This window comes from Mesoplodon mirus, assembly GCF_964341445.2.
Source record: "Mesoplodon mirus genome assembly, chromosome: 13".
In the NCBI taxonomy this organism is placed as follows: Eukaryota; Metazoa; Chordata; class Mammalia; order Artiodactyla; family Ziphiidae; genus Mesoplodon; species Mesoplodon mirus.
The window spans coordinates 27,443,950-27,464,538 of NC_138989.1; the positions used below are offsets into that span (position 1 = coordinate 27,443,950).

The 20,589-nt window shown below is 60.1% G+C and overlaps 1 protein-coding gene across 2 annotated transcripts in view; it reads right to left on the bottom strand.

The window, feature by feature from the left end:
- Positions 1–1,156: 1,156 nt before the first annotated feature.
- GNB1L (G protein subunit beta 1 like) overlaps positions 1,157–20,589 on the bottom strand; it is a 45,902-nt gene continuing 26,469 nt past the window's right edge. For both annotated transcript variants that reach the window (XM_082641588.1, XM_082641589.1), the window contains 4 exons: positions 17,370–17,532; positions 14,284–14,382; positions 10,891–11,106; positions 1,157–1,674 (listed from right to left, as the gene is read on the bottom strand). In XM_082641588.1, the coding sequence (XP_082497714.1) occupies positions 1,423–1,674; positions 10,891–11,106; positions 14,284–14,382; positions 17,370–17,532 (730 nt within the window). In that variant the 3' untranslated portion in view covers positions 1,157–1,422. The remainder of the gene's footprint in view (positions 1,675–10,890; positions 11,107–14,283; positions 14,383–17,369; positions 17,533–20,589) is intronic.

The following is a 20,589-nucleotide window of genomic DNA, read 5'->3' on the forward strand; positions in this document are numbered from 1 at the left end:
CCCAGGACCCGTCCCCACTGCCGCTTCTGACCTTCGGGGAAGAGTGACCACGGAGCTCTCCAAGGATCCAGGTGGCCCTCACAGCTGTGGGGAGGCACATCTTCTGGAGCCCGAGGAGGGCAAGCTAGTCTCACATGAAGCTCCCCCAACACCCTCGGTGCCCCCCTCTCAGCACCCCACGCAGTGCTGGCATTTCAACCCCACTTGTGTCCGTCGTGGTCCCTGCTTCAACCAATCAGCCAAACCTCAGAGCCCTTCAGCCCCCGAGCTGAACCTGGAGGCCAGACTCTCCAGCAGGGCCCTGTTCCAGCGGGTTCGGCATCCCGCCACCTGGATGCACACGTGTTCTCCAGATGCCTGGGAAAGCCACGCAGCCCTTCTGGAGCGCAGCCACCGCAGACCCCACCCTCTCGGGCCTGCTGGGACCCAGTCTGGTTATAAGCAAAGTGTGGAGTAGGGGGTTCCTGAGTGCCCCTTAGGGCCCCTGCCTCGGGGGAGGCCATTTAGGTCCTGCAGCCAAAGGGGGGCTGACCTCAGGTAGGGTGAGAAGGAGGCTCTCCCGGCAAAGAAGCTGATGGAACGAAGGGGTTTGTGGCCCCCAGCTTGGTCGGGCTCTGCCCACAGCCCCCAATCCAATTTTCAGGGTCCCATTCCTTCCCAATCAACAGCCCAGCCTTGAGATAAGCTGTCCTGAGGTCTGGGCTCGGCCCCACGTGGGAGCAGCCGGTGGCTGCCCTGTGTGAGCCTCTGCAACAGCGCCCTTGGTCCCTGTCTGTCTCGCTTGAGCTGCTGGGCTTTACGCCTAGAAGTCACGCTGGGACAGCCACCTGCCACTCTAGGCCTCACTCCACGAGGTGGCCCTTCTTTCCTCCTGCTGGTCCTGCTGGAGGCCTAGCTCTGTGCCCTCCCCGCCACCCCCATCGGGGGCCCTCTCCCTGCCGCGCTCCCGTCAGGACCCCGTCACCGGCTCAACCCTGTGATGCAGGAGCTCCTGGCCGTCTGCGGTGTGAGGAGCCCAGGACCCGGGGCCCACACTTGGCATCCCTGCTGGACGGACCAGCCACCCTGCCCAGTGGAGGCTCTGAGGACAGACAGCTCTGGGCTCTGACCACCCAGGGAAGCAGGGGGTCACCTGGGAGAATTCGTACCTCAAGCCTGCAGGTTTGCAAACAAGTTTATTATCAGGCGCCCCCGGGTTGGCCTCTTGCCTGGGTCGCTGGTGCCCAGTGTCTGGCCTGGTTATGCTTTAAATGGCAGTCACCATGGCACAGACGCCGTGCTTCATGAAAGGGAGCAGGTCCCATGCAGGAAGGAGGCCCGAATGACCGGCTCTTCCCATGACCAGTGGGGCCCGTGGCCCACGGCCTCCGACACCTTGCACCACTTTCCCGCTATCCAAGTGTCCTGACAAGGAGCCACGAGTCATGTGCACGGGTAGAGAGACCAGACACTGATGCGCTGATCCCCAGACCCTGTGGCCAGCAAGCCGTCAGCAGCGAAGGCCACGCAGTGCACGGTGGCGCTGTGGAAAGCCAGCACGGCCAGCGGCTTCATCGTCCGCCAGTGAAACACACGGACGCGATGGTCCCAGCCCGCGGTGGCCAGGATCCTACGGTCTGGCCGAATCTTGACGTCGGCAATCCCGGGGTTGGTGAGCACGTGAGTCCCACGCACCTGTGATCAGAGCGACACAGGGAGAACCGTTAGGTGGCTACTTAGACCCGCCTCCACGCCTCGCCCTCTACCAGGATGCCCCCGTCAGGAACAGGGAGCCAAGCGCTCCTGCCAACTTACTGCCGCCTCCTGGAGCCACAAAGGTGACCTCTGCCCTTGGCCAGACCCTCGGGTTGAGACAGGACAGGCCTCAATGGACTGCGGCCTGGGGCCCTCCCCAAGGTAATACTGCCCCCCAGCCTCCAGGCAGCACCGCCCACTGGACGGCAGCAAGGTCAGTGGGTCCTCTTTCGCGAAACCTCACCGCACCCAAAGCAGGAGGAGCAGAAGGAACGCAAACCCCCACCTTCAGCAAAGCCGGGGGAAGGGCAGCCCTGCGTGGCATGCGAGGGGGAAGGCCGCCCGGGGTTGGATGCGCAGCCCTTTAGGGGCCATCTGGCAGCTCTGCCCCACGCTGACAACACACACTTGGCCATCGTCGTGATGACCCAAATGGCCACGTGATTCCGCCCATCCTGCCTTGGCCCAGCCCTGGGCATCAGGAGTCCTTGCTGCCCCGGGGTCGCTGGTGTGCCCACAGCAGCTCCCCTTTCTCTGTGAATTCACCTCCTGTTGGGCCAGAGCAGCCTCAGGGAGAGTCATTCGTTTTTCAAAGACAACACAGGGAAAAGGAGGAAAGAAACTCAGCGAAAGATGGCAGCATTCCTCGGAAGCAACCACTCACCAGGCACTTTTGCAAATCAGCAAAACAGAACTTCATGAAGCAATGATATCCATAAAACAAGAACCAGGTGAGCAAACCCAGAGAAGGGAGCCTGATCCACAGGCACCGAGAGAAGCAAACACTGCAGAATCAAGGAGAATCGGAAGAAACAGCAAAGGCAGGCGTGACCCAACCTGGGGACAGAGGCACGGCCACTAGAGAGAAACAGCAGATGTGGAAGGCCGCGCAGCTGCTCTGACCTTTGCCGCTTAGAAAATCTGTTATTGCTTCTAGAAACTGAAGTCTTAGGATCCACAGAGAGCCTACAGGGTGGTCACAGGAAGATGCGCTTGATAACGTCATTGGACGCAAAGCTGATTAGTCCTTTTGTCAGGCAAAAGGATCAAGTCAACCGTGAGGGCAGAATAGCCCATGGCCACGTCTGGGCCACGTCTGGGCCAGACGGCGGGGTGACGCCTGCGAAGCTGGGAGGCGAGGCCCGAGAATTTTATATCCAGCCAAACTGTCGCTCAGGTATGAGAACAACAGACGAGCATTTGTGAACATGTAAGAACCCAGGGGATGCGTCCCATCAGCTCTTCCTGGAGAACTAGGAGATTAAGTCCAGTCTCTTAGAAGAAAACAGGGGAACGGCAGCAAGTGGCCTGGCAGAGAGTAGGGAACGTAGTCCCCTGCAGGATTAGGCCTGAGACAATACGGGGATCAAGGCTACAGAACCGGTTGTGTAACTAACAGAAATACAGGACGGCAGCAAAAGAGACGGGTGTGAAGTTCACTGATCTGCTCATCTTTGTCATCTGGGTCGAAGATACAACAGTCAGCCTCATTCTACGGAGATTATCTGACACCCACTGAGGTGCTGACAGAACAACCTCACTTCCTCTCCCCACCCAGGTGTAATCGTTTCCTAGTATTTGCCCTTGTATTTCTCTGAAAATGAATAAAAATATACTCAACAGACTTTTGACTGGATTCCAAAGTTAAAGCCAAATGCGTGCTGTGAACGTGAGACACCAAAAGAATGACTGGCCAAGAAACCCCGGGAGCCAGCAGACGAGAGAGTCGGGGCCCACCCTGGGGACCAGGGAGCACTCGGACAGACTGTGCCCACACTTGACAACAACAGAGTGTGTACAGTTCACAACGAGAAGCCGCAAATGTCTGCTCAGCAGACAGACACCCTTCAGGAAGCTGGGACTACAGGAGGTGGCTGTGATGGGCAGCTGGTGCCAGACCACTCCGCGTGCTGCCAACCACCACCAACTGGACAAAAGACACTGCGTGACTGCATCCAGGCACCAACACCGGCGGGAAGGGCAGCTGACAGGGGAGCCTCCCAGAGGCCCAGTAGCTCTCTGCTGGGGGAATGTCTGGCTGCAAAGTCCAGGCGGAGCACAGGGGCCACGTGAAGCCAAGGAGATGATCAGAGGGTGGGGCCGCTGGAACCCGTGGGGTGAGGCGGCAGCATGGAGGGGGCTGGGGGAGGGGCTGCAGGCCATGTGGGTCCCACGGGTCCTCGTGAGGGCTGGGCTGTGCCCACTCAGGGCACCACACAAGGTTAACCAGCCAGTGGCTGTTGCAGGGTTAAAGGCAACAAATACAAGAGATCAACAGTGATCTTGGACCCAGCAGCAGAGGGTGACATCTGTGTGTCCACACAAGGCCGCGCTGCAGGGCAGGCATCACGCCCTGGTTGGGCCTACTCTGGCCAACCATGATGAAGCTGGAAACCAAGCCCCACAAGTGGGAAGGGGAGGTACAGTTTGGAAGGTGAGTCCCACGCATTACAGGAGGCTGGGGATGACCCTGGGCCCCACATACTGCCTGATGGAGTGGAAGCCAAGCCCATGGTGCAGGTGAACAGCTGCAGGGATGAGAGTGATTGCTCTGCAAAGTAACAGAATCCAGTCTCCATCTCTATCAGTACAATGTCTGGCACAGACAAAAATTACTAGACACCCAAAGAAGTAGGAAAAAAAGCAGTTAATGGAAACCAGCCCAGAATGGCACAGGTGTGGAACATATCAAAGACTTTAAAGCAATATTTAAATATGTTCCAAAAAATGAAAGAAAATGCAAATAATTACCAAAAAATTGTCTTGATGAGTGTACAAATAGCATCTATTAGCAGAGAAATGGAAATTCAGAACCAGCTCAGAACAGCCAACACTCTGTGAAGGTGAAGAGCAAAGCGGGAGGACCGACTTCACAACTTGCTGTGAAGCTACAGGAATCAAGACCATGGATATTGGTGGAAGAACAGACAAACAGATCAGCGGAACAGAAAAAAGAGCCCAGAAATGGACCCCCATAAACGTGTGACCTTTGACACAGGAGCAAAGTAGCCTTTTCAACAAACAGTGCTGGAACAACTGGATGTCCACATGAGAAGAAACGAATCCAGACACAGACCTGCCACCTTCACAAAAATCAACTCAAAATAGACCAAAGACCTAAATGTAAATTGCAAAACTATAAAACTCCTAGATGACGACAGGAGAAAACCTAGGTGACCTTGTATTTAGATACAACACCAGAGCACAATCCATAAAGGAAACAATTGATAATCTGACTTCACTAAAATTAGAAACTTCTGCTCTGTAAAGACACTGTTGAAAGAATGAGAAGACAAGCCAAAGACTAAGAGAAAGTATCTGCAAAGACGCATCTGATAAAGGGCTGTTACCCAAAATACACAAGAAATCTTAAGAAAATGAGCAACCCAATTTAAAAATGGGCAAAAAGCCTGAACAGACACCTCAGCACAGAAGATACACAGATGGCAACTAATTATGTAAAAAGATGCTCCACATCGTATGTCATTAGAGAAATGCAAATGACAACAACCAGATACCACTGCACATCTGGACACATGTCATTATACATTCGTCCAAACCCATAGGATGTACATCACCAGAAGTGACCCCTGATGTGAACCAAGGGCTCTGGGTGGTGATGAGGTGTCAGTGTAGTTCCATCGACTGTAACAAATGTCCCACTTGTTGGGGGGGAGATGTCGATAGTGGGGGCCTGGGGGTATATGGGAAATCTCTGTACCTTCCTCTCAATTTTGCTGTGAACCTAAAACTACTCTAAAAATAGAGTCTTTTGTTAAAAAAAAAAAAAAGCACAGTAATAGAAAATGTAGAACTGAAAAGCTAATAACTGACGTGAAAAATGTGTAGGACAGGCTTAACAGCAGATTGGAAATTATTATTATTTATTTATTTATTTTTTTGGCGGTACGCGGGCCTCTCACTGTTGTGGCCTCTCCCATTGCGGAGCACAGGCTCTGGACATGCAGGCTCAGCGGCCATGGCTCACGGGCCCAGCCACTCTGCGGCATGTGGGATCCTCCCGGACCGGGGCATGAACCCGTGTCCCCTGCATCGGCAGGCGGACTCTCAACCACTGCGCCACCAGGGAGGCTGGAAATTATTTTTTTAAAGTCTGTAAACTAGGGGACATTATCAATGGACATTACCTGACCTGAAGAAGAGAGAAAACTGACCAGAGCCTCGGGGGCCATGGGACAATGTCACTCAGGGAGGCCAGACCCCTGAAAACCACAAATAAAAAGAACGTCTTGGGAGAGGCGAGGAGAAGCCCCACGAGGTGACCAGGAGTGAGGACCAGACGCCAGGAGTCCCCAGCAGACGGGGGTCACCGGAGACCACGTGTCTTCAACGCACATGAAGGAAGCAAACCAAGTGCTCCAGAGAAAAGGCAGAGGTTGTCACAAAGCATGAAAAAACAGAGCCCCACTAGAGGGCCCGACAAGACGGCCAGGCAGCGCGCACGGGACAAAACAGAACCCGTGCAATGAGGTCGCGTGCGCGGCTGGCCCACGAGGGGGACGCCTGTGTGTGAGGGAGGCTGAAGGTGAAAGATGGAAAAAAGCCACAGAAGGAAGTAGCAGCCAGAAGACACCTGGCCTGAGCCATGTGAATCGTTGCTGAAATGGGGTTTCAGGCAAAAATCCTTCCCAGAGATAACAAGTGTTCAACCCCCCAGGAAGATTCAAAATGCAGACCAAGAACACACAGGACCCAGGAAAGTCACCAAGATGGACCCAGCAAGAGCATCCCCCAGAGGCCGGGGCAGTCATGGCTTTCGACCCACATGGCCCACATGAACCACACGGCTGCCTGAGGGGCAGGCGCAGCTGGGTGGCGGGCAGCAGAAATACCTCTTTCCAAGCACGGGGGCCACGGGAACCTACTGGCATTTCAGGGAGCTGGTATCACTCAGAACTGGTTCTCCAACCACAAATGGATCAAGTTAGAAGACTAGAAATAAAAAATAACTGGGGAAAGAATCAAACATTTGGAAACATAAAAACACTCTGATCAGCTCCGCAGTCAGAGAACAAAGAAAAATCGGGCGCCCGGAAGTGAGTGTGATGAATCCCGGTCAGAGCTGCACATCGAGCCTGGAGGACTCAGGGGAGGAAAAGAAAGGTAGACGGGAAATGGGGAAAAGATGTTTAAAGAAAACAAACGTAAGCCTGGTCAGCAATGGACAGAGGACAGTCCTGCAGATAAAACAGGGACGCAATCACAAACAACTGAAAAAGGTCAGTGCAGCCAGCATGTGGGCAGCGCCCCTGCGGCGACCCATCCAGCCCCTCCACGCACGCCTGCCCTGCCTTCCTGTGGCCTCTGTCCAGTGCCCAGGCCCGTGATGTCCCGGGCCCCTTCTCTGTCCATGGCGACCAGCAGCATCCCCGCATGTCCCGCGCTCTCTGCCACTCCGATGCTCTCGTCCAGAGGAATCCAGGCGCAGTGCTTCCTGTCTGTGCTGCACACAAGCAGCCATAACCCACTCACTGGGTGGGTGCCCAGCACCGCCCTCACTCCCACCGCCCCCTCCCTCGGAAGCTGGTGCAGCCATGCCTGCATGAGAAGGCGAAGCCCACACGTGTGCCCGCAGCAGGGGTGCGTCAGCCTGAGCCCCGACTCATAGACAAGGACAAGGTGACCGTCACAGCCCACGACTCTTCCTCTCCCAGGAACTCCGCCCTGGGCTCGGAGCAGTGGGTGCGTCGGAACCCACTCGGGGCCCTGCTTCAGGGTGGATTTGTTAACAATGGGGATGTTTCCCAGGGAGTAAAGGGCTGCCCAAATCTGCTGTCTGCTGGTGGAGCCGGGAGCCCAGGTGGTGGCCGGGGAGTTGCAGAGCAGCCTGAGCAGTGGTCCCTGCGCGGCTGGCTGCGAGTCGGGTGTGGAGCGGAGCGCATCCATGCCAGTGTTGCCACCTGGGAGGGGCTGAGATACCCAGGACGGCCCAGGGGAAAGGGGACAGGAGTGATGCGCCCCCACCCTCGCAGCCCCTCCTGGAAGCTCAGAATCAAGGCACAAGGCCCTTTCTGTGGGGACCTGGACTGGAAGAGACCAGTCCTATCGGGGCCCACCAGCACCCGTGTGTGGTCAAGGCGGCCGGAGCCCTGCCCATGGTGTCCCGAGATGTGTGTGTGGGGGGTGGTGGTGGTGCTGTGCCCATAGCTCCTCAGCTCAGGGTCCCATGGTCTCCCTCGCACCAGCCCAAGTGTCCCGCTGCTGACACTTTAGAGGGAAGCCCCCGGCAGGGCTGGGGAGCAGGCGGGCAGTGGCCACGGAGCGGGGAGGAGGGGACGCCTGGCCAACCAGCCGTGGGCGTGGTGGGGGAGAGTGGTCGTCTGACTCCAGCCTGGGTTGGCTAGGGTGGGGGCCTAGTTATTACTTCAGGGCCTAGAAATACTGCTGGCTGTAAATCAGCCCCTGCTTCAAGGCCGTGGACCCTGCCCCAAGTGTGGGAGGGAGGGGCAGGTCTGTGCACCACCTGTGTCTGACGACAGCCAAGGCCCAGACCCCGGGCTCGAGGGGAGCAGAGCGAGCAGCCCCTACAGGTGGGTGAGCGTCCAACGTCCTAGAGAGGGTGGCCGAAGGCTCCAGTTACCGCCACGGCCTCTGGCCAAGCCCGTCTCGGACCAGGACCCTCCAGGAAGGATCCCGGCCACCAGTGGCTCTCGCAGCACATGACCTCAGGTGCCAGGAATGCGTGCGCAGCACGGCCCCATCTGGTTCCCATTACCCTCACTCCACGCGGGAGCCCCATCTGCGCCTCTGCAGCGCCCGCCCGCCCACCCGCCCGGGGAGATTGATTTGGGCTCATTAGAGCTGCTGCCGCGAGGTAAGGCACATCTTTGCCCATGTGGCTCCAAGGCCAGCGCCTCAGGGCCAGTTGAGACACCGAGGGCCCAGGGAGAGGTGCCTGCGGACACCGAGACGCTGAGGCCCTCGAGGCCCCAACACCTCCTCCTTGAGGCCTGTGTTCCAGGACCTAAAGGTGTCTGGGCCTCTGGGGACATGGACGTCTCCGGCAAGGCCACAGTGGGCGGTCGAAGGGAGGAGCGGCGCCTCCTGGGATGCACGCTGAGAGGCCCCAGCCGCAGCACGGCCTCCACCAACCTCCGGGCTGGCCTGGCCTCCCTATGCTCTGACTTTCCAATTCATATGTACAGTGAACCTCCAGCTCTGTGCTGGAACATGCCCCATAAATTTAAGTCTGAAGTTCCTGCAGCTGTTTCTCCAACAAGCCAGGGGAGACCAGGCTGACCTGGGCCAGGCCGGCAGGAGGGACCTCTTCCCGGGGTCCTGGGGGCAGGGCCTGGGGGCACTGCAGTCGGTGGGGCCCTCAGGAGAGCCACCTGGGTCTCTAGGCATTTGCAAAGTTGGGCTGAAGTTGAAGCCACAGCAGGACAAAGCACTGGACCTCATGAAGGGTGGGGGTCGCTGTCTGGTTCCCACCAGGCAGGAGCAGAGGAGGGTGTAGGGGGAACACCGATGCCCGCCTGGCCAGGCTCTGTGTCCTTGACGGCTCAGAACATGAAGACCCAGCATCCCGTAGCTCCGCCCTACTTCTAAAGATGAGCACCATGGTGACTTCCACTCCCACCACCCACATCCAGGACTTCAAGGCCTTGGAGACCCTTCCCCTGGGATGGAGGCTGGAGAAGCTCCACCCCCACAGCCGGCCCCAGCCCCGTAGGGAGGCCTGTTTGACCCCATCCCGCAGGGCCTCTGTGGACTCCCTGGGACACAGGACAGGAAGACGGACGGGAAGCTGCTTTACTGCAAGTCAGGCGAGTGTGGCACAGGCTGGTCTGCGGGGGGGTGGGGGGCAGGGGGCGATGCCAAGGAAGCTGGAACACCTGCCTTGTCCTCATATGTCACATGACCCCTCCCTCCCTTCCCCTCCCCCCCTCCCCGGGACTCCACAGGGCTGCTCCCCTCTCAGGACCCTGCCCAGACCCTGTAGCCACGGCCACTCGCTCTGGTTCTAGCTTGGTCCTCCCATGGACTGTGCTTTTTAGGAAGCTAGAGCGGTCCCTCCAGCTGCCACGTGGAAGGTCTCCCTGCTGAGTCCGCCCTCGGCCCCTAGCTCCTGCCCAGGACCCCTCACCCACCCGATAGCCCTGTCCCTCGCTGTCCTGCACCCAGAGTGTGGCAATGCCCACTGAGCATGGCAGTCTCTCCCGATTTTCACCCATGCCTGCCCTCTCCCACCCACCCAAGTGCACAAGGCCTCTTCCCTGGCTGTGGGGGCCCCGGGCTGCTGGGCAAGGCCTCCCATCTGGGGAGGGCCCGAGAGATGCCCTCTTCCTGCGGTCTCCTGTCTGCAGAGAAGCCTGGACCATGCAGCCCCTGTAGAGGGCGCAGCCACAGGCCCTGTCCTCCAGAGCTCCGGGAGGTAGGATACACGGCTCCCCGCTGGGGCCCCACTCCCCCACCAGACCTGGGCTCGCAGAGCCGGCCGTGGTCAGGTCTCAGCCTTCTGAGGCTTCCTGGCTAATGGGGGCACCCCCGCCCAGAAGCCAGTGTGCACTCAGGCCACCCTCAGGGGGCTGACAGGCACAGGGCACACCCAGCACCTCACTCCCCAGGACCTCACCCGTCTGAGGCCTGGCCAGGAGGCTCCCCTCCCGGCCAACTCCATCCCCCCCTCCCAACAGGGCTGAGCACTGGGAACCCAGATGTGGCCCCCAAGGGCCCCCCAGACACGTGGGATGGGAAGCCACTGAGCGGTTACGGCCCTCCCACTGCCCCCGGGCAGCTTGCAGACAGCCACAGGGGCCTCACTCAGGGATTTCTCCATGTAGGGTTTGGGTTTTTTTCTTTTCTTTTTTTCCTTTTGATTGATCAGTTCCTTACTGACCAAATTCCTCTGAGTTTTGCAAACGGGCTTGTACAGTCCTGGATTCTACATGCCTTTCCTCTAGATGGACGAGACGTGACCGCTATTAGCCAAGGTCTGAGGGAAACCCAAACCCTGTGAATGGCTCACGAGTGCCAGCCCCTCTCCTGCCGCCCACCAGGGCCGCCCGCGCCGGGTCCGATGATTAATTAACTGAGGACCTGCCACAAGTCCTCTTCATGCCTAAATATTGTTCCAGCCCATCAGACTGTTGGTGCAGAGCAGGATAAATGACACCTCGGGCCTGGCCCACTGACCTGCAGGGCCTGCTGCTCATCCAGGCTCCAGACGGCCAGCGCCTTCTCCGCAGAGCCTGAGACGCCCCTGGCCTCCTGGGAGTCGAAGTCCAGACCCATGACGGGCTCCGTGTGGCAGGCGACGCGGCTGCACACTTTCCGTGAGGAGACGTCCCACAGGGCCACCGAGCCGTCCTCGTAGCCAGCCAGGAGGAGAGGGCGGGGACTGGAGTCAGCCTGTGGGGACAGCTCGCAGTCAGCTGGTGGATGCTCAGGGGTCCCGGGCCTTCTGGAGGAGAAGGAGCTTGAGATAGGCCGCCTTCCCCACTGAGCCCTGGGCGGCCTGCACACCCCCAGGGGGCTGACACCCAGACTGGGGCCAGTGCGGGCTGGGTGGGGCGTCGGGGTCTGGGACACTGGCTGGTCCTTCTGCTCCTTCCCACCAGCCGAGACGTGCGGCCACCCCTGGGCGGGGCCGGCCACCTGTCTAGAACTGCCGGCCAAAGAAAATCTCGAGCTCCGTCTCAATGAAAAATGAACCTTCTGTACTTTGTCAATGTCGCCGCGGAAGCCCCCCAACCGTCAAGGCTGCAGAGTCAGCGCCTCGCCGGCCGAGCCGCGTGATGGATGAGGGCGCGGGTCAGAGGGCTGCGCCGCCGCCTGCAGGGGAGCATGGGGACCCTGGGTCGGCCTGGCACCGACCGAGAGAGGCCGCCCCGTGCTTGGTGCCCAGTCCCGGGACCGCCGCCAGGACCTGGCACCTTTGCTCTCCACTGAGCTCCCAGGGCTCAGAAACGACCAAGCGCCCCCTAGCAGCGGAGAATTTCCCGAGGCCAGGAGCTCAGCCAGCAGCCCTCAAACCCCGGATGGCCAACGGTGAGCACAGGGCCTGGGGCCGCCAGCAAGGCTGCCTCCAGGGTCGCGTGCAGCTCCAATGGGGGCCCACTGCTGGCGGGCAAGGCTGGTGCTGAGCCGCGTGCCTAGACGTGGCTGACAGCACCCGGGCAGGCCCTCCTGGCCCACCCGCTAGAGTTTACTGCCCACCCAGAGGGGCTCCACGCCCAGGTGTTGCACACCGCGAGTGTCTAACATGAGTGGACGCTACGTCCTCGACCCCAGGAAGCAGAGCTCACTGTGCTTGGTGTGAGGGGTACGTCTCAGGGCCCCGCAGAGTGAGGGGAGCCAGGGGAGCCCCGTGCAGACCAGCTCTGGGATCTGGAGGACGCCTCCGACAAGCCCTTTTTTCTGATGATAACATGTGCTCCCAAGAACAAAAGCAGGAAGGAGGAGTCCAAGAAAGCAGCTGTGAGGAACTTGCTGGGGCCCCTTGGGTCCATCCCCCTTGGGGCACTGCTGTGTCCTCCCACCGGCTTCCCACCGCACTGCCTGGCCCAGCCTGCTCCCCAGCCCCCACCCCGCATGTTACTCCTGTATCCAGGTCTCCCTCACTGCCTATGGTCTGGGAGCTCTGAGTGCCTAGGCTGGAGTGGGGGCTGCACACTGCTGAGTCCCCTGTGCAGGCACACAGGGCGGCCAGGGCAGGAGCCAGACCAGCCACAGGGCCCCATGCCAGGCTCTGTCCCTGCACTGAGGCCCCTCCACCTTCTCTCCTGGCACGCAGGGTCCCTGCGGCCCCCAGGATAGACCCTGCAGGCGGGTCAGTGCTCTGGGGCCTCAGTCCTCTGGCGGCCATGCCCTTGGTGCCAGGCTGACTTCTGCTCGCTCTGTGTCCCCCCCCACCCCTGGGTGTACCAGCCCGAGGCGCTCCCCAGCTCCTCGAGGTTCCCCGGGGAGCCCTTGGCTGGGGGCTTTGGGGGGGCACTGGAGGACCTGCTCCAAGGGTTGGTGTGGATGACCTCTGACCTCCTACATGACAATCATCCTAAAAACACAGGCCATCCACTCTCAGGAGCAAAACAAGAAGTCTCTGAATGTTTCAGAAAGGAATCCCACATCGGGCCACTCTGCCACACTCAGATCAATAAGCTATAACCTGGACCTCCAGGCTTGGCGAGGAATAAAGGGACATTTCAAATCAGCATAGACTTTTCTTAACAGGATGCTTTGCGCTGGATCTGTATCAACTAACACAACTCGATTTGTCCTTCTGTCAACCACGTCAATTACCTTGACAAGTTTGTACATCCCATTTCTGCACATTTTTCTGATGGAATTCTTACACGATTAGGCAATGATAGCATCTCCAGGGAGGGAGGGTGAGCGGATGCAGCCCCATCCCGCCCGGGGCCTGTGAGCGCCAGGCCACCTCTACAGCCTCTGCTGCCCCTCCAGGCGCCCCCCACCTGCCTGCTGGCACCAGCAGCTTTGCCATCCAGGTGAGTCTCAGAGCCCCCACTTCCTCACGCCCCTCCCCCATGGGCTTCTCTCAGTTCAGAGATGGCAGGGACACCAACTGCAAGACAGGGCAGGGCCCTGGAGGGACAAGAGCTGGGCCCAGGGACCCTGCGGGCACACAGATACCTCCAAACCATGCGAGCCTGGCTGGGTTCGTATGGAGAGTCACAGCAGGGGCAGGAACGGCCTCCCCCTCGTCCCAGGCAGCCCGGGACGGCTCTGAGGAGGCACAGGTGAGCTGCTCGGAGCTGAAAAACAGGCCATGGGCAGCGGTCTGGGACAGCCCTGGTCAGTGACCTGCTCCCCATGGCTTCTGCAGCTGTAAAGACGCTGCCGAGACTCTTTCCACATGAATGCACTGGACCATCCGCTCTGCTGCCCCCAGGAATAGATGCCCATTTTGAGCTGGTGCTGACCGCTGGGGGTGGGAAGCTGCCCCTCTGGTCAGGAGGGTCCCTCCCAGGCCTCGGGCTCAGCTCTGGAGCCACAACCCATCCTGCAGGGACTCAGGCCTGTGACTCCGCTGCCCCCCGGCTTCTGCCACAGCCCCAGGAGATGCCTCCAGACCCTCTCTAATCAGAGAGAACAGCCAAGAAAGAAGGAAATGGCGCAGATCAGAAATTCCAAGTGTGGCCGCAGGGAAAGCCAGCACGTTAAGCCCACTCCAGCCTCAACAAGGCAAAGAAGTAACAAAAATTAATCCTGGCAACGCAGGGGCCATGCAGGCTTGCAGGGTTAGTCAGCACCCCCTCCCGGCCCCATGCCAGGCCGCGCCGGTGAGCAGACCAGAAGGGAGCACGTGGCTCCCCCAGGAGGGGGTCACTGTCTCCCACACCGCCCTGCGAAGACGAGGATGAGCCCAGCATCCCCAAAGGGTCTGTAGGTGTCCTCGTAGCAGGAGGGCTGGAGGGCTGGGGACAACAAGGCTGAAGAGGACGCTGTGCACACGCCTCCCAGGGGCCAGTGCCCGTAGGTGATGAGGAACCAAGTCCCTAATGGGCATGATTCACACCTGGCGGGCGTGGCCGGCAGGTGTGGTCGGTGGGCGCTGGGCCTTACCTGCCAGAGCTGCAGGCACATGGGCATGCCCAGCCTGGCCTGTGCCTCGGGCTTCAGGGAGCACACTGACGTCTTGGACGGCATCTCCAGAATCTGAACCTGACAGTAAGAAAACAAGCTGAGTTGGGCCAGAGCCAAGTCAAGTCTGTGCTGCACAAACAGGAGACTCTTGAGGCCTCAGCCCGGCCACTGTGAGCCTGTCTGCGCCTTTGGGAACCCAGGCCATGTCTCCCGCACTGACCCACGGGCTCCTGGGCTTGGGGGCTGCCAGGCTGTGTGGAATGCATGTGTCACTCCTGAGTGACCGGCAGGTCCCTTGAGCAGTGTCACTGCCCCGCAGCCACCTCAGGCCTCCTCCGCGTTGACCTCTTGGCCAAGCAGGCGGCCGGGCCCACGGCGCTGACTCAGCTCATTCGGCCTCCCGCCCTCCTCCTGGCACTCCTTCCTGGTCGGGCCCCACATGTGGATGACACTGAGCCCTCCCGGACTGTCGCATGGCACCTAGACCTGCACACCTGGGGCCCCAGCGCCTGCTCCTCCACCGTGTGTGGCCTGTGCTCAGTGTCGCCTGATGCTGACACAGCCCCTCCTGCGCCTGGCTGGGTGACATGTCCCCACCTGGTGGCTCCGGCCACCCTCCTGGGGATGCTCCACCAACAACAGTGTGCGCCCCGCAGAGCTGCAGGGCACCCCTCGTCAACACGGGGCAGCCCCAGGTTTGCAGATGAGGAGTCTGAGGTCCAGACGTGATGGGGCATCGAGGGGACAGAACCTACACCTGCTGGTCCACTTCTGACACCTGGGGCACAGAACCCCCAGGAGAAACCCCAGGGTGAACTCAAGGTGTAAATACGCAGTGTAGAGCGGGTGTAGCCCTGCTGCTGCTCTCACTAATGCACGTGCACACGCGTATACACACACGCCCACACACATGCACGCACAGCCCCCTCCGCCCGTATCACGTTGCCTGCAGGGCCAGCATCTACCCCAGACACCTCGTCCTCACTGCCCCAAAGAGACAGAAAAGGACCTAAGTGATGTGAGCGTCATCCTGCCATGAATTAGAAGCTGCTAGAAGGAGTTCCTGTAGCACCCACGATGCTCAGGGGAAGCTCCAGCAAAATGAAGGAAGTACAGGAGGATGTGGTGGCATGGAGTGTGGTCCAGAAGTGACCGAGTAAACCAAAGAGGAGGGGGCCCTCGGAGCCCTTCTGTCCTCCGAGGTCAGTGGGAGGGAGGCAGGGGTGGGGACCGGCTGGGCCTCAGGCACCCAAGCCCGTCCCGGCCAAGGCGGGGGACCTAGAAGGTCAAGGAACATGGTGCTGGGGGCTGGATGCCTGCCTTCCTATTTCTGTTCCGACGCCAGCTTCCTAAACGTCACTACGTCAGGAGGACAAGCTGCTGGGCGATGGGGGAGGGGGGTCCTGGGTCAGAGAGGGGTGCCCCCACCCCTGATCTGGGGACTCAGGAAGACCCCTCTGGTGGCAGTGAGGAGAGGCGCAAGGGCGGGGGGATCGGGCAGAGGCGAGTGGCCCAGAGTGAGGGCGAAACCAGGGCAGCCCAGGCCTGGGCTAGGTGCCATGAGAGGGGGCACAGTGCTGGCATCCAGAACAAGTGTCCCTTGGTCCTTGTGGTCCCAGGAGGGGCTCCGCACTCTGCCGGGGCCTCCCTCACACCGGGATGCTTCCACCTGGCATTCAAGGGCAAGTTTTGTTTCCAGAAGGAAAAATGTTTGGTTTGGGCAAGTGTGGCCACCCAGACGGCTGGGCCTGGCTCTGTCTGGGCACAGGCCAGTGGCGCTGATTCCAGGTGGGAACATGGAAAACAGCCCTTTTCCCAGGATGTGCAAGGTTCCCAGACCTGTGGCTCCCGGGCTGGGGGATGGTGGTGTACCAGAAGCTGGGGAGCCGGAGAGAAGCAGAGGGGACAAGCAGTCTCGGGCCAGGCTGGGGTGGGCAGCAGAAGGCAACCTCAGCGGAAGTGTGGTCCGGCCCCCACCACTGAGGAGGCTCGGCGCCACCCGGCTGCTGCCACCAGGAGAAGCAGAGTCCTCTCTTTTCACATTAATAAAACTTTTAACAGGTTTTTGGCAAACTGGCAAGAAAATCGCATGTAGCTCCTAATTGGTGACTTAAACGCCATCATGAACAAATAGATGCCTGCTCCTGCCTCATTATTTATGAGCTGAATCTGCTTTAAGACTCACGACTCCTCTTGGGTGGGGGCCAAACTTCCCGGGTGCAGGGCTTGCGTCCCTGCCCAGCCCCGCCCGCCGCACAGGCCCTCAGGGCAGCAGAGGACACGGGGAGGACGGGGCGTGGGCGGTAGGCAGGGGCCTCCCTCCCCCTGCACGTGTACCCCAGACCCACGCCCACTCTCGGCACCCCCAGGCCCCCACCCACCAGGCCGTCCCAATGCACTTGGGGCTCCTTCCCCCACTGCCTCCAACCAGCACCCCCATCCCCCTGCCCTCGGCGCTCCCCACCGGCACCCTGTCCTGGGCTCTGCTTCTCCTGGGGATTCTGCCTCTTCCGTCCCTGGGGTGTGAACACCACTGTCTAGCCTGACCAGTCCCTGCCTCAGATCACTGCTGGACACTCAGCCTGAGCTCCACCTGACAGCGACCTTGGGGCTCCATCCCACCCACTGCCCCCAGGAGCCCTGTCCTCTGACGGGCCCCACTCATCTGTGACTGTGATTGCCACCCTGGTGCCAGCCCTTACGCCCTGCGTCTCAGCCCTGCCCAAGACCTCTCACGCCAGTGTCCAGTTCTGACCCCAAAAGGCCGCCCTCCCCTGCTGTCTTGACTCTGAGGCCTACCTTGACCTCATGGGGTCGGCCTGGGGCTTCCCTCCATGCCTGCCTGCTCCCAAGGCCCCTGACAGCCTCGGGCCCTGAACTTGTCCATCCCGTGCTGCTCCTGGCTGGGTGCCAGGGCCTCCCAGAGACCTTGGCCCACTTCGGGCCCCTTTCCTGACCCTCAGCACCAGGGCCACCTCAGGTGACCAGGCCAAGGCTGGCCTGAGGAGCTGCTCGGGGCACAGCATTCCTGCAGCCAGGGGCCAAGGGTGAATGGGCTCACTCACCTCATCGCTGCCTCTCCCCGGCACAGCCAGCATCCAGCGCTGCAGGCCCCCAGCCAGCACAGAGCCCCTGCAGAAGCCTACGCTCTCCAAGAGCACGGAGTCCACAACGGCGTTCCTGCCCTCCGCCAGGTCCCACACGCACAGCTTCAGGTCGCGGCCCTGGCTGCCAAAATAAGAGGAGACGGGCCGTGACCCTCCCAGGTGAGGACAAATGTCAGTGTGTTGTGGTCGGCCGGAGGCCACAGGACGGCAAGGGACACTTCCTGGGGAGGGCCTGGGGGCACCTCAGCTGAGGAAGGGCCGCACGTGAGTCTGCAGTCCAGACGCCTATGCCAGCTCACGGGCTGGCCTGGGGAGGCTGCAGACCGAGGCCTGGGGCGCCCCATGGCACAGGCCCCATGGCCCGCCCCCCGTGGTCTCCCTGCTGCTCCCTGTGCTATCAAACTGTGGGCCCTCCACTCCTCCCGCCCTCCACCCCTTTGTGAATTAACTGTGACCACCTGGCAGCTCCACCCTCACGGATGTTCCCAAGTGCATTTAAAACCTATATTCACACAAAAACCTGTAAGCGAATGTCCACGGCAGCTCTGCTCACCAAACCGGACACAGCCCTCCAGCAGGAGGCTGATAACTCACCGTGGAGCATCCGTCTGCACCTGACCTTGCTCAGCACCAGAGCAGCAGCAGGGACACACAGCCACCCGCAGGAATTAGATGCCCTTTGCTACGGGGAGGAAGCCCGTCTGAAAGGCCACACACTGCACTTCCACTCGTGTGACCCTCTGGGGGAGGCAGGGCAGCAGGGGTGGAGGACAACAGGGTCCTGCCCACAGAACTCGCCACGAAGAGTGAACTGTTCTGTGTGTAACTGAAAAAACCCACCAGAAGGTCAGGGTCCCAGGACAAGCTGCAGACAGAGGTGAATGCCTGGCACTCGGTGCTCAGGGGAGAGCGGATGAGAGCTGACCTGAGGGACTCAGGAAGCATGTCCTCTAGGCACTGGCTGGTTAGAGACAGAGGAACTGGACAGAGACACGGGACTCTGGCTGGTAGGTGTTCTCACAGGTGTGGGTTAGCAATCCTGAGACCCCCTCACGCGTCCAGCAGGAGCAGGGCTGGACAAAGACGGACAAGAGTAGGGGCGGGGGGCCAGGTCACCAAGAAGCCTGGCAGGTGTTGGCCCTGAGTCAGAGACGTCGGCATGAGCGCATGTCTGTGCAAACACAGACACAGACGGACAAACACAGAGGTGCACACAGGGTGTACGCAGTATGGAGGTGCACACGGGGAGCCCGGGTTGCCCCCTGAGAAGACCCAGAGGCAACAACACCCCAGGAGTGACGAGCACACCCAGCGCCCGGTCTGGCTTCTTATTCCTTTTCCCCCAGACAGCAAGAGCTGGGGCAGGGTGGGGGGCCAAGATGAGTTCTGAGCACACTGTAGGGCCAGAAAACAAGGAAATACTTTTAAAAATGAAACAAAGGGCATGTCCGAAGGACACAAGCACTAAAGTTGGAATAATCTGAGCAATAAAATAAATAACAGTAGAATGAAATTCTAACCCAAGAATAAAAGAAATCTCCACGAGCCCAGACCCATGAGTGAACACATATATACACAGGGAGGAGAATTCCCATTAAACAGAAGAGTTCCAGTGAAAGTAGAATGCTATAAAAGGGGGAGAAACCCTCCCCATAAGACCAGCCCAGGCACAGCTGTGGGGGCACAGCCCCTGGGCGGACGCTGAGGATGGAGGGACGGGGTATCTGCAGCCCTGAGGCTCCCTGTCCACTGCGCGGCTCTGACACTCACCAGAAATGCTCCTCGCTGGGCCTCAAGACTCATTTCCTAGGAGCCTAGGAAGCAGAGGGAACGGTCCCTGCCGGCGGGACACTGTGGACACACTCCCCAGGTGGATGAGCCCCACAGATGTCCCAGACCCCCGACAAGGGGACGAGAAGGGTTTCCTCCCGAAAGACCACCTCCCCAGTCTGACCCCAAGAAACCCCGGGGCTGAGCCGACGTGAGGGTCACCCCACAGAACCGCCCTCCCATCCTCCTCCCAAGGGGTGAGGTCCAGACAAACAAGGGAAGAAGCAGCAGCATAGGCCAGTGGGGATGAAGGGGACAGGACAGTGGGCCAGTCCTGTAGCTGTGGAAGGGGACAGGAGGGCACGCGGGGCCTGGCATCTACCCGCACTGTTGGGAGACCTCGGTGCTGCGTGGATGGATGCCCCCCAGGTGGACCCACGGCACCCGATCCTGATCCAGACTCCAGCTCTGTCTGGAGAACCGCTGGTGTTGGCAGGATGTGCCTGGACCCTGGGGAGCAGGAGTCGCTCGGCCTGAAGCGGCAGCGACGCGCGCGAGAGAGAATGTGAGGCCTATCGACACCGTGTCTGAGTGGAGCTCAGGAGAGAAGCAGCAGTGGGAACGGTGCTCTGACACGGAGATGCCGGCCCCGGCCAAGGGCGGCCACACAGGGAGGGAGGGCTGGCCTGTATCTAAGGAACCCCCAGAACAGTGGCTCCCTGCCTCCTTCGCCTGGACCCCTAACTGCTAACGCTGTACACGCGCCCAGCTGCGCCACCACCTCCACGCTTTCTGCCACAGCGAGGGACCCTGGCACAGCCCATGTGGGTCAGTGCCGGTCACGGAGCGACGAGCTCGGGGCCCCGGAACAAACGCTGGGCTGGTCAGTGCTCACCAGGCCCTTGGACTGGACGGGCCACGCCTTTCCCTGTCCCTTGTGTGTGTGCGTGTCATCCCCAGGGTGACATTTCCACGTTTGGGGAGGACAGCAAGGGGATGACACTGCACACAAGGCCGACTGCCCACCCTGATCACCTGGACAGAGGCGCCCGCCAGGTGTCTTCACTCAAAGCCCTTCCCACCGCCGTGGGCACTTCTGGGAAAGACACTGTGACATCCACCACCCTGGCCTCAGATGACCCAGCGCCTCCACCCACAGTGGTGCTGCCCGCCAGTCTTGCAGACGATCATCTTCCACGTCCACAAGGCACACCCACCAAACAGTGGGCTCTCGCCTCTTCTCTCCCCTCCTCCCATCAGTCTGGACTCACACATTCCTGTGTTACTGATGGGTCATCACCCACAGTTCTCATTGATTTTTGTGCCCTAACCATCCCAGACTGGCCAGTGGGAGCCCCTTCAAGGACACTGGTGGCCTCCGAGCAGCCCTACTGCTGGATCCAGGGGC